General features: G+C 42.0%; 1 protein-coding gene across 1 annotated transcript in view; it reads left to right on the plus strand.

Annotated features, from left to right (window-relative positions):
- The window catches only part of LOC308367161 (ecto-NOX disulfide-thiol exchanger 2-like), a 237,789-nt gene that overhangs the window by 147,241 nt on the left and 76,594 nt on the right, over positions 1–13,954 (plus strand). The window contains exon 5 of the mRNA XM_080840976.1: positions 5,469–5,675. Within this exon, the coding sequence (XP_080697102.1) occupies positions 5,469–5,675 (207 nt within the window). The remainder of the gene's footprint in view (positions 1–5,468; positions 5,676–13,954) is intronic.

Below are 13,954 nucleotides of genomic sequence, written 5' to 3' on the forward strand. Positions count from 1 at the left end.
TACATTGGACATATCCAACAGCCTAATTAGAATCTGCATCGTCTACTAAGCAGAAATATCTCCATACAGAAGATTTCCCTTCGTTTAGTATCATTTTAAACTCTCCAGATGACAGTTTCTCTTTAACTTTCTCCGTGATGCCATTTTGCCACCTGTAATCATGTTGGCACGGACCTAAACAAATTCCCGCCACGGGAAGAAGGCTGTTATCCTAAAATGTAGGACCTAAATGTGATTTTTTTTTTTTACTTTTGCATCATGTGAAGCAGACAGTTGGCTTCACTATTTATTAAGATATTTAAAATGTAATGATGCATGGCGTCCGTCCGCCTCAGAGACACAGAAAGTCAAGGATGCTTTATTCTCTGTTTTTCATACGGCTCGGTGCATTGTGCAGCCTCCGCCTCAGACACTGCCTTTAGTGAGCGGGGGGGGGGCTCTGGAGTCCGTGCCCCTCTCCTCCTCCTCCTCCTTCAGACCAAACGGCTGACGTGAGAACAGGGCACACCAGAAAGCTCATTGCAACCTCATTCAGCAAGGACAGGCTCCCTCGCTCTCTATCTCTCTCCCTCTCTCTCATCCCTCTTTCTCTCTCCCTCTCTCATCCCTCTTCGTCTGCCTCTATCAATCTCTCTCTCGCTCCCCTCCCTTTCATTCACATCCCTGGGAAAGAACAGCACACTGCAGAAAGCTCAGAGCGGTGTGTTCACACACAGCAGGGCCTTTTCCCATCAAGCCCAGGTGTGTGCTGCTGTTGTTATCTGGTGCCTCTAAGCTGGATGAGCTGGAGCATTTGTCTGCCTCCCTGACCCCATCGTCCTGTGGCGGTCAGGAGCTGGCATGTGGCCCGATGCCAAGTCTGGAAACTCATCCGGGAGCATTTGCAGCAATCAAGGCTCGACTTCTGCAGCACCTCCTTCACCGTCAGCCCCGGCACTCCCATAATAAGCCTTTCGAAGGGAACAAAGGCTGCCCTGACGGGGCCTGACGGGGCCTGACCTTTCCCCAAACACAATCTCTTAACCGCGAATAACATGATGAATAGGAGCGGGTTCTTACGGATGACTGGGTGCCACTAGTGTTGTTGTTAGGGGCCATCGTTTGTACAAGGCACACGTCCAGAATGAGCAGACGACATCATTTAGAACATAACTAACTGCAAACTCAATCATGGCATTACATCCTTTGTTTTTCATCACTCATATCTCTCTTAATAAATTGAATATAACAGCACCATCATTTGAGCCGGGGCGCCTAGTATTTGTACACTTGTCACTTACAATAGACGTAAGAACATAATTGTCTAAGATTGTCTCGTCCAAAGCCAGAGATCCATATGTCAGACATACAAATTGCTTCACTTGTCAAGTTTTTCCAATTGGATCTTACGACCTTATCCCAGTCTTCAACCCTTAATATGAGCTAATCTTTCCAGAACCCTAGAATTAACCCCTCTGCGTTTTAATTTTTAGAATCAGATGTTTTATTTGAACATGTCATGGCTGCTGCTGCTGGGTTTCTAAACAGGCTGTTTGGAGGCAGAACAGGGCCAAAGGGTTTGCAGCATGGCGGAGATGCCAGGTGTGTTCTGGATGGTCAGCAGCCGAACACTAATCCCTCCCCCCCCCCCCCCCACCCCTGGCCCCTCCAGACGGGCCGCTCCATCGATTATGCTGTGGCCAGGGTCAGGCGGCCAGAGCTAATTATGTTTCTGAGGAATGAAATGGCCGAAACCGCCGATTAGCTTGCTGAACCCCATCTCCCGACACCGTCTGGGACTGGGTTTTCAAATCAAAGGCAAACCAAGCAGGCCATTAACACTCGGATTCTGCCTCTCCCGTTGCAAACACACTGAGAGAGAGAGAGAGACCTAGCTTGTAATTAGAGCCGTGTAAGTGTTCGCTCATGCCTTTAACGGGGATGTTGGGACCTGCTTCTTGAAATGTATTGCATGTATGAGTATCTGTTGCTCAACACACATACTTAGATGGGATCTGAACAGTTTTCTTGCCAATTTCTTGTTTGAGACAATTTTGAGCAAATGATCTATGTAATATTTTGGAAGGCTCTGGAATGTTTTAATACTTATAACCCTTCAGCATAAATGGACCAGTAGAGGTGGGAATCTTCCAGCACACCCCTGACCAGTCCTAACGGAACACTGTTTTAAAAGCACAGGCGCAACTCCTCTAGCCTGGTGACACCAGCCTACGTATTTCCGCCTGAATTGATTTCAAGCTCATACTCAGTCCGGCCCAACCCCACCTAACATCGTTTCCAGGCTTCACCCTACAACCGCACCAATCAGCGAACAGTTCAGAGCTGTGACGCAAAACTCGCCTTGCCGAGTTACTTGTAGTCCAGCGGAGTTTGTAGTTTACCAGCGACGGAGGAAGAGACACGAAAAGCTATCGGAGAAGTTGTCTCAACTCTCAAGAACATCAGAAAATTAAAAGGAGAACAAAAGGATTGTAAGTTTTATGATTGGAAAGGACGTCGTAGCTCTTCTCCCAACTGGCTTTGGGAAGAGTTTAATCTACAAGATGGTCCCGTTAGTAATGGAGAGACTGGGGAGACGTTGCTGATTGGTTAAGGGAACTCCAATTATTTTAAACCTCAAGATAAGCACCCGCCCATCTCGGAAACGAGACTGACTGACGGAAAGAAATGGAGTCACAGGCTGGTAATGGCCAGGCTACAACTCCTCCTGTCTGAAGCGGAATAATAATAGACAGAGAATGTATTAATAATAGATTTATGGACTTCTCTTTGCAGTTAAGGGTTCATAACTGCCATATAAATGTATTTCTGTTGCAATCAGAATTGGTATACATAAATAGATTCCTTGGGCTACATGGCAAAAAATAGGCAAAAATGAAGGCATAAAAATGTAGGCTTATGGTTGCCCCAGTGGATGTTTTAGTTTTTGAATGAGGGAGAAAAAGAATAATTTTTTGATTCACTTTATATGGGTTTTGAAAAATTCATCAGATATTTGATCATTTACATCAGCAATAATTAGTCAAAAATGTTGATATTAATTTATGATTAACTATTGTATTGTTTATCCGTGTATATTTCTTCTAATGACTATAGGCTGGGTTGAGTTGTTACTTGAAAGCAGAGTGAATGTACAGAGAGCTGTGAATCTGATCAGAAGTCTGCAGTTCTGAATGTCTCTAGTGACTGCCTAAAAGGGCCTTCAGCACCACACAGCAGGAATATAAGAAGAGACAGACTTGAAGAGAGACAGGTGTGATGGGTTTGTCATACCCTCCTTGTTTTGAGCTTTCCTTGATTTGTGTATCCAGGGTTACCTTATTCCTTCTTCTCCTCTAGTCTTCTCCAATCTGATAACTCTGTTTGAACTGGAGCCCTAGGAGGGCAGTGCTGTTGTGCTACTTCTCTGGGTTGAGTTTGTCCTTATACCACACCCACGCTGCGTTCCGATTCTTAGATAGCTCTCTTGAGTCTTCGATGTCCGGTCAGACAGGTGTCTGACGAGACATGAAGGTATGAAAAAAACGTTGATTTTCGATGATTTGGGATACTCTATTCAGACAGGATGTTGCGTCATCACGCTGTGTGTACATATCTGCTCGCACTAGCGCGCTCTGTCAGCCGGCAGTATGTGGTGTCATCACGCTGTGCGTTAGCAAGCACGTTGTTAGCAAGCGAGCAATCATCTTCAGCTACTGACAGCGACGTGGCTAACGGATACCTCCCTAACTAATTCAGACAATTCTTTGTTAATCAATCACGGCATAATTGCCCCCGCTCGTCAAGCGAAAAGTGTCCGATAAAAAGTGCACCAACGGGCTTTTCCCGGGTGGTGGAATAGCCCGTTGTAACGAGCACCTGGAGCCTGCCACCTGCCCCCGCTCGCCAAGCGAAAAGTGTCCCAATTTAGTGCCTCTTCGTCGGTCTAACTACAGTCCTGGGTGGGGGGATACCCAGCTGCTTAGCATAACTGCCATTCATATCCAATGTTAATGCTACCTAGCTAGGTATGCTAACTGTCGGTATACATCGTTAAAAACCACCGAAATACTCATCTCACTGGCTTTAATTTGAGAATGGCATGTTAGTAGTACATTTAATATCAGTACAGTTGTTTAATTACTGCTGATATTTACATTTATGGTATGTAGCCTTGTGGTCTACTGACTCTGCTACCGTAGCCACCGTAACCATTATGACCGCCATTGTTTTCAAAATAAAACGAAAAGCTCCGGTTAGGGAATGGCGCACAGAGTTATGGGTAATAAATGCCGCCATTAGGGCATCAAGGAAGCTCAGACGCTCTCTTGAAAAATGACCGTTATGTGACGTATTTCAAGGTCTCTGACTAAAGCGGAAACAGAAGGTTTAAAGCATTGGGACAGTGCTTGCTCTCTGAATAGGAAGGAAGGAAGGAAGGAGGCATTTTAAGGCCATTGGTACACGGCCCCAGTCTCCACCTTAGAGACGTCTGCATGTGCTGCTGGCCTGTTTATTGCTCCCTCCCTACGTGTATTTCTTAATAAAAGATTGGTAGATAAATATCCAAGTCACCGCAGGAGGATGTTTTTTCTGCCACACAGGAAATGTATGTGATGCCACGACAGAGATAAACTTTATTCTACTGTGCCTATCCATATTAGACCACAGGTATCATCTGATGGAATAGTATATAACGAGTTATTTACCCAGCTAGGTGTGTGGAATCTATGTATCAGTAAGTTCCATTTGTCACATTGATTGATGGTCAGGTGCAGCTCAGGGCTTATTTCCGTATATATGAATTCAGTCCTGAGAGCCTGACACATCTCCACAAGTGACATGTCAGGAATGATGTTGTTCATGGGGATTTCAGGACAGTCTGTGTCCTCGTCTCTGAGAGACGGCCTGGCTCAGATCAGGTGTTGCTAGCAGAGTTATTGAGATCTCAGTCTTTCACTCATGACATTAGTACTGATCTGAGATCAGAGTTATTGAGATCTCAGTCCTTCACTCATGACATTAGTACTGATCGATCAGAGTTATTGAGATATCAGTCCTTCACTCATAAAATTAGTACTGATCGATCAGAGTTATTGAGATCTCAGTCCTTCACTCATGACATTAGTACTGATCGATCAGAGTTATTGAAATCTCAGACCTTCACTCATGACATTAGTACTGATCGATCAGAGTTATTGAGATTTCAGTCCTTCACTCATGACATTAGTACTGATCGATCGGAGTTATTTAGATCTCAGCTCTTCACTCATGACATTAGTACTGATCGATCAGAGTTATTGAAATCTCGGACCTTCACTCATGTCATTAGTACTGATCTAGCAGAGTTATTGAGATCTCAGTCCTTCACTCATGACATTAGTACTGATCGATCAGAGTTATTGAGATCTCAGTCCTTCACTCATGAGTAATCATTAGTACTGATCGATCATTCCTTCATCCCCTCTTCTTCTTCTTCTTCTTTTCAGATTTGCCCCCTCCAGCCATGAGAGAGAGACCTCCAGGCTGTAAAACGGTGTTCGTGGGGGGGCTGCCAGAGAACGCCACGGAGCAGCTGATCGTGGAGGTGTTTGGGCAGTGTGGCGACATCATCGCCATTCGCAAGAGCAAGAAGAACTTCTGCCATATCCGTTTTGCCGAGGAGCAGACTGTGGACAAGGCCCTCTTCCTGTCCGGTAATGTCTCTCACATCATCGCTCAGCAGTAGTGCATATAGTCATGAAGTCCCAAGGTTATGTCTCTAAATATGGCTGTTTGAGAGGGAGCTGTGGTGCAAGGGGTAGCATCCCTTACCGTGCACAGGTCCACGTGCCCACAGGGATCTGGGTTGGAGTGGGACCTGTGGTCGCTTCTCGATCCTCTACCTCTGTCCCATGGCTAAGTGACCATCTCAGAGACTTGTATGTAAAGATGGCCTGTTAGAATATACACAGTTTCAAGATACTGATTCCAGGAATTGTCATATTAGTCTTGGTTAAGCATGTCTTGGCTACCGATAACGTAATAGTAGCTTTAAGTATGTTATAATCCCTATCCACATTCACTTTGTAAAAATAAACTATTGCAGGATTTTGAACACCCTGTCAGACACAGTAATAATTATTATTATGGCAACCCTGACTGAAACTTCCTCACTCTCTACACCACATGGTTCTTCTTCTCATCCTCCCACTTCCTATCATTCCGTCTGCTTGAGCTATGCCGCCCTCAAGACACACACACGCACACACACACATACACACACACAGACAGACTCTGGGTTTACCATGGCCCTCATATTTATCCTGGTTGTCTGTCTGCCTCGTTGCACACTGTCAAGGGTTAACACCTTAATGAGAGTGTTTTAAAGAGCCAGAAAGTGATTTGCCTTTAATCTGCTGTTAAACGCTCAGAGAATCACTGAGCAGCATCAGGCCGCCGCATTAGTCTGTCCAGACGCCTTCGTTTTGGCGCTCAAATTTGATCTGCCTGCATAAATCCTAAATCCAAATTAAACATAAAAATGTGCAGGCTGCTAGGTGCAGATGAGCCCTGACAACCTCCTAGAGCTGCCGGAGAGATGGAATGAGAGAGAGAGAGAGAACGACAGAAGGGATAGAAAGGATAGGATGAGGAGGGAGCCCATTGTTACCACTGGAACCAGCATGAATTAGTAGTCAGGGCACACAAGTATGATTTTTGTTTTACTCTCTCTCTCTCTCATTCGCTCTCACTTCCTCTCTCGCACCCCTCCAGCCCTGAGGTTGTGTGACTTTGATGCGGGCTGTGAAAGAAAGGCAAACAGATTAATAGCACCATTCGTTGAGGTTTATGGAAAGGAGGACGGCTGAATACGTTTCCCACATGGACTGGCTTCCTCAGGTGTGAAAAACCAACCTGGCACAGGTGCCAAGGATAGCCAAATTTGATTCTAGTGGCCGAGCTTGGATACTCTGTCCTTAACACCACTCTTGTGTCTCCAGTGGCGGTTCCAGACGGTTTTTACTAGGGGGGCCAAGGAGGGGCCAGGGTTTAACCAGGGGGGCACATAAAAAAAACGCAACAAATGATATTTAAACATTATAAACGTATTACTTTAAATACATATAAACATGTATAACTTGACTTAACATTGTAAGAATGAGTGCAGGTGCAAGAGAGGTAGGGCCATAATAAAAAATGAAAAGGAAAAAAAAGTACAGGGTGGGTCATTATCATTATAAAGTGCCTTTCAAGGTCCCAGTCAGAATCACACATTTATTTTCAATTTAATGTAAAAATAATTATGTTTTGAGTTTTTATTACAAATGTACAACCATTAATACATACATCTATACTATATTTACCATCCAGGAGTTATTTTTTATTAATTTGTACTACTTTCTTTAAGTGTGCGTAGGCGATTTTGCCATGTCCCTCACACAATAGTGGAAGCAACTATGAGTGTAATAAGTCATGAAATTAAACAAAATTAAAATACTTTTTTCATGGTCTCATTAGTATTGACAAGAACTTTCATGAATGGGTATTTCTAGTTGTTTTCAACAGATATTTTAAATATAAATATTAAGTATTTGATACGTGAAAATACGTGTCCCTCAAGTCGGTGTCCACCCTGTCATTATGTTGTAACTGGCCCTTAAAAAAAAAACCTGATGTCTTCAGTGACATCACTACCATCATTTTGTCTTTCTTCAATCAAGGCTGAAACAGTGGCTTGTTGCATATTAAGTATTTACACTTATATTTCTTAATTTTCATCATAGTATGTGTGTAGTCGAACGTTGTCAAGCTTATCATGTCCACCCTGTCATAGTGAAATATCAATTAATATAAAAACTTTTCAGAAATTCAAAATATATTTGTAAAACAGTACACTGTCCCCTTGCTAACTGAATCATGTTGCTAACTGAAGGTCCACCATGTGCTCATTAAATGCTAACATTAGCCAAAAATGTCCACCCTGTCATTGTCCACCCTGTCAGCAAGCCATTGAATTTGTCCATGACAGGGTGGACATATTGCCATTTGCATGTACAGTGTCTGCTTACAAATAATTTATAAAAAGTGTGGGAGCTTGACCAACATGCATTTCTTACAACATAACATCTACTTAATAAAATAAATATGAAGTTCAAAGGAAAATCTCAACTTTTTTTTTTAGAAATGGGTAGGTCTCAAAGGCACTTTATAATGATAATGACCCGGGTGCAAATAGAGAGCGTCAATTCAACTTTTGACATTGTGTGGGCGGGAACCAATGCAGGACGGGCTCTACTCTGATTGGTCCTGATTTGACAGCAGTAGAGTCTCATATTCACGACAACCGTTGACCAAAGCTAGCTATGGGGAAGACTGATCTTTAATTACGAACCAAAGTAATGGCAGGGTTTTTCCTGCATAGAGAAAATGTAGGCGCGCGCCTAAGCCGTTTTCCCGAACGCCTATGAAAAATCCCGAGCGCCTAAAGGCAAAAAAAAAAAGTCTGCGATAAAAAAAAACTGTCATCCAATTCAGCTTAATGGTGTTTTAAGCGCTCACGTTGAATTCAAGCAGCAGCAGCAGATCCCGCCTCCTACCCCCTCAGCCAATCATTGAACAGAGGCTTCTCCAAGTTTGCCAGACGTTAGTCACTTTAATTCGATTTTTTTTTGTATAAAGCAGCTAGCAAGCAGTTGCCTACATTATCTTAAAAAAACAATACTTTGATAGTAGGCTTTAAGTTTTATTTAAGCAGTGTGTGCGTGAACGTATATATCCTATGTGTGATGGTAAGACTAATATTAATGCCATACAATAACTGATTTATGAGAGCTATCCAAAGACTGGTGGCTGCCGATTTAGCAGTCAACCTACCTTACTCTGTACGTTTAGATGCTTTACAGGTAGCTGTAAGCCATTAGATGCCTGGGAAATATTTAGTATCTATAAATAACAGCTCACCTTTATCTTTTTAACCAGATTTGTAAACAGGTCGCGTTCAACAGGCTCAATAGGCTACCTTGGTTAAAAATCGAATTACTGTAGAGTCATGCTAGCATTGCGCTAAATAATTAGGCAGCTAACATTAATAAGTGGTGTTTACATAAAGTCACTTATTGTATATGGCATAAATATTATTCTAAAACACCTTCACTAGTTGTTTTAAGCAGATTTGTGAGCAATTCATCACGTATGCAATGCACGTCAGCGAATATGTTCTGAATAGTATGTTTCAAGTAGGCTACAGCCGAACTCTCGTTCTGTTTTGATCAATAGTAATCGAGTTGATAAGTCTGATTTATACGCAACTGTGAGGTGCGCGAATGGACAGAGCCAATCACTTAATTACTCAACCTGCGGATGCATCCTGAATTCATCAGTCGGCGGTTTCAATATTCATGGCTTTCAATTTATTAAAATATCTGCTATGTTGAGAACTCACACAGGTGTAGGCTATTACTTGATTTGTCTACGCGTTTAAACGAGTACCTGTAGAACGCGGGGCCTCGGGAAGGCAGACAACAGCATTGGTTTTGAAAGCTCAACTCGTTTGTGTTGCATCTTGAATATAATAATATTAATATTATTATTGATAAACCGGTGGGGTTGAAAACTGTCGTTCCACTGCGAGGGCCAGCCCGACAAATACACAAATACACCTGCCTCCGCCTCCATTGGTGAAAATAATGGTATGTAGGTTTGTATAATAAACATGAATAGTAATAATAGATAAACTTGACTTTCATAATTCGTGTGTTCCATTTCTGACCACTGGTTAGTTCTAGATTCTATTGATATAGTTTTCAGTAGTTTGCGATGTAAACCTTGATCTTGAATCTTTGAACCATACATGATAGCACCATGGGGCTTGGACTATTGTCAATATATTAGCCTATCTATTTTAATGTAAAGTGGAAGCAAAATGATAACCTCAAGCATAGCCTCCATTATTTATGAAATGTAAAAAACAAAAAAAACATTGATTTCTGCTGATAGGTAACACAGACTGTGCGCGCATAGCGCGCAATTTTTTTGGGGGAGCAGCGAAGAGCCATTTTGACCCAGGAAAAACCCTGAATGGTATCCATTAAACCTGTTTTTTTTTTTTTTTTTTTTAAATACTAGTGGTGATTGTGGCATTTGACCCACGATCACTTTATTAATTCCAGGAAAAAGAGTCAGTTCTCATGTCAGTCGATGTTATCTGCCCCTCATGTTATTAAATGTTATTGTTTAGCTGCTAGCTAGTCTACTGCTGATCTAAGATTCCTGCGGTAGCAAGAAGCCTTTGCTTGCTAACTGTTGTAGCTCCGCTTCGCGTCGTGCCTAACAACTCCCCTTACCTGTTCTAAAATCAGCCCAAACCACGGCCTCTTGGGGCTTATTGCTTAATTAAAACATTGAAGTCAACTTTGAAAACTTAGCAGCAAGAGCTAGCTACATCAGTTAGCAATCAAAGGCTTCTTGCTAGCGCAGGAAAATAAAGCAAGCTAGTAGCTGGATTTGTTACCTATTGGCAGATAGCAGCGACTATGTCACGAGAACTGACTCTTTTTATCCTGGAATTAATCAAGTGACCGTGGAAGACTGTATGACCCTCACGAATTCTTGTCGTCATGAAATCAAATTTGTTAAATTCGTCTATGACAATTTGTATACACATAACATCTGGGAAAGTCAACAGGCATATGATATTTCCATCTTTTGGTTCTTGAAAAAAACGCTTAGGTTATTAGTGTGCTTGCCCGAAGGGAAGCACAGTATTGTTATCGTCAAGTTTTCTTTATTAGTGTGCTTGCCCGAAGGGAAGCACAGTATTGTTATCGTCAAGTTTTCTTTATTTATTTATTTATTCTCCCCGTTTTTCTTGCAGCTAACTCCTCCTCGCCCGTTTGAGCTAGAGACGCCATTCAAACACCAAAACGTCCGGCCCGATCCGGTGCAGGTTGCTATGACTTTTCGTGGCGATACTCTTTGCCACTCCTTTTTTATCCCTCTTTTTCATCCCCTTTTTCTCTCATTGACTAACATGGGGAAGGTTGAGCCATTGTGACGTCACACACTCTAGGCAACTGACATTAGATCAGTTGACATAGGAGAAGCTCTCTTAAATGCCAGAAGTGGTTAGATAGAGAGTGCAAAATATTAAAACGAATGTAGTGGCAACAGTTTCAGGTACAGTTTATACACCCGCTTTAACAGTGTTAACCAGTATGTGAGTAACGTGGGTTTTATTAAGGCATAGCGTGTGTAATGTGTAGCTATTTCATTCCGTTTGTTAACCTTTCCGGCTGTCTGTATACCAGCAGCAGAGCGGAGCATTTCACTCCCCTGCAATCTCGGAATGAAATAGCTACACAATACACACGCTATGCTTTAATAAAATTCACGTTTTACGAGACACCAACAGAGGCACAACCGACAAGTCTTACCATTGAAGATCTTTGACGTTCGGTCTGAAACTTCATCCAGCCATCCAGGTTAATCCAAGTTGTTATGGAGAACGACAGTTGCATCAATCATATTTCATTAAAACTTCACACTTCTTACATTGGACATATCCACCAGCCTAATTAGAATCTGCATTGTCTACTGAGCAGAAAATTCTCCATACAGTAGATTTCCCTTCGTTTAGTATAATTTTAAACTTTCCAGATGACTGTATTGCCCTCGCTCGTCAAGTGATACGTGTCCAGAAACAAGGCTCCTTTGACTGGATAGCCAGAGCTAGCATAACTGCCATTGAAATCCAATGGTAATGCTACCTAGCTAGGTATGCTAATTGTCGGTATCCATCGTTAACTCGTTAATCGTTAACCATCATGTCACTGGCTTTAATTTAAGAATGGCATGTTAGTAGTACATTTAGTAGTACATTTAATATCAGTACACTTGATTCATTACTGCTGATGTGTTACTTATATGTTACTTATTAGCAGCTAGCTACCTAGCTAGCCACTGTGTTCCGATGTGTTTTCAGTTAGCGTTAGCGGCAAGCTAGTTGCTGTAATAGTTGAGTTGAGCTTCAGTTAAGACGCTGCGTACCGTACTTCATCATCACATTCGATTATTTATTACAAACAAATTCGAATTCAGCTGTAGGCATGAGATCTGTATCTTGGAGACTAATTGCATCCACAATGTAAGTACTGCAAGCTAGACTACTATGCAGTTGACACAACACAGGAGGTCCCTGGGCCTGAGAAGGGAAGGGAATGAGTTTAATGTGGCTATAATATGGAATTTTAAATGTGCCTAAAACTAGACTAAATTGTAATGAGTTTTCGAAAACTAGACTGAAACTAAGAAGGATAACTATGACTAAATGTGACTAAAACTAATATGCATTTTTGTCTTAAGACTGAATCTAAAAATAGCTGCCAAAATGAACACTGAGATAGGGGACCCCTTAATCTGCAATTCATGGTTGCTAGCTCTAATCAGATGTACTACCTAGGCTTATAAGAGAAGACTAACTTTGTATGGCAACGAACACCAATAACTAGAACTAATTTGACAGACTATAAACCAATGTGATACACGTGCTCTCTATCTATACAGTAAAAGTGTTGCTTACGTTTGATACTACACCTACAGACTAACTCTAACTGCATTAAGTCTAACATATAGGCCTATCTTACAATAAACTTTAAGTAAAGCTGGCTATGTAACCGCATTCATTCTAATATTGTTGCAGAGATGTTTCCTTTTACCAAGATAGCAATTTCAACAATTCACTTAGCTCAGTAAGTCAGTATAACGAAACTCTGAGATACCCTCATATGTCTAAACGTCAGTGGAGCCAAAATATAATGGTTGAGCTTGGTTGCTTGCTAAAATATATTGGAAGAAGGCCCCACTACTGAGATTGAGTAGATGTAAATACATGTTAATTCATAGGCACTTGTTCTCTCTGTCACAGAGCAAGCACACTCTCGCAGTTCGTTCACGAAACGCATTCTAGTTAGTGTGCTTGCCCGAAGGGAAGCACAGTATTGTTATCGTCAAGTTTTCTTTATTTATTTATTTATTTATTTATTCCGTACGTTTTTCTTGCAGCTAACTACTCCTCGCCCGATTGAGCTAGAGACGCCATTCAAACACCAAAACATCCGGCCCGATCCGGTGCAAGCTGCTATGACTTTTCGTGGCGGTACCCCATGCCACTCCTTTTTTATCCCTCTTTTTCATCCCCTTTTTCTCTCATTGACTAACATGGGGAAGGTTGAGCCATTGTGACGTCACGCACTCTAGCCAACTGACATTAGATCAGTTGACATAGGAGAAGCTCTCTTAAATGGCAGAAGTGGTTAGATAGAGAGTGCAAAATATTAAAACGAATGTAGTGGCAACAGTTTCAGGTACAGTTTATACACCCGCTCTAACAGTGTTAACCAGTATGTGAGTAACGTGGGTTTTATTAAGGCATAGCGTGTGTAATGTGTAGCTATTTCATTCCGTTTGTTAACCTTTCCGGCTGTCTGTATACCAGCAGCAGAGCGGAGCATTTCACTCCCCTGCAATCTCGGAATGAAATAGCTACACAATACACACGCTATGCTTTAATAAAATTCACGTTTTACGAGACACCAACAGAGGCACAACCGACAAGTCTTACCATTGAAGATCTTTGACGTTCGGTCTGAAACTTCATCCAGCCATCCAGGTTAATCCAAGTTGTTATGGAGAACGACAGTTGCATCAATCATATTTCATTAAAACTTCACACTTCTTACATTGGACATATCCACCAGCCTAATTAGAATCTGCATTGTCTACTGAGCAGAAAATTCTCCATACAGTAGATTTCCCTTCGTTTAGTATCATTTTAAACTTTCCAGATGACTGTATTGCCCTCGCTCGTCAAGTGATACGTGTCCAGAAACAAGGCTCCTTTGACTGGATAGCCAGAGCTAGCATAACTGCCATTGAAATCCAATGGTAATGCTACCTAGCTAGGTATGCTAATTGTCGGTATCCATCGTTAACTCGT

This window comes from Sprattus sprattus (assembly GCF_963457725.1).
Source record: "Sprattus sprattus genome assembly, chromosome: 6".
Lineage (NCBI taxonomy): Eukaryota > Metazoa > Chordata > Actinopteri > Clupeiformes > Clupeidae > Sprattus > Sprattus sprattus.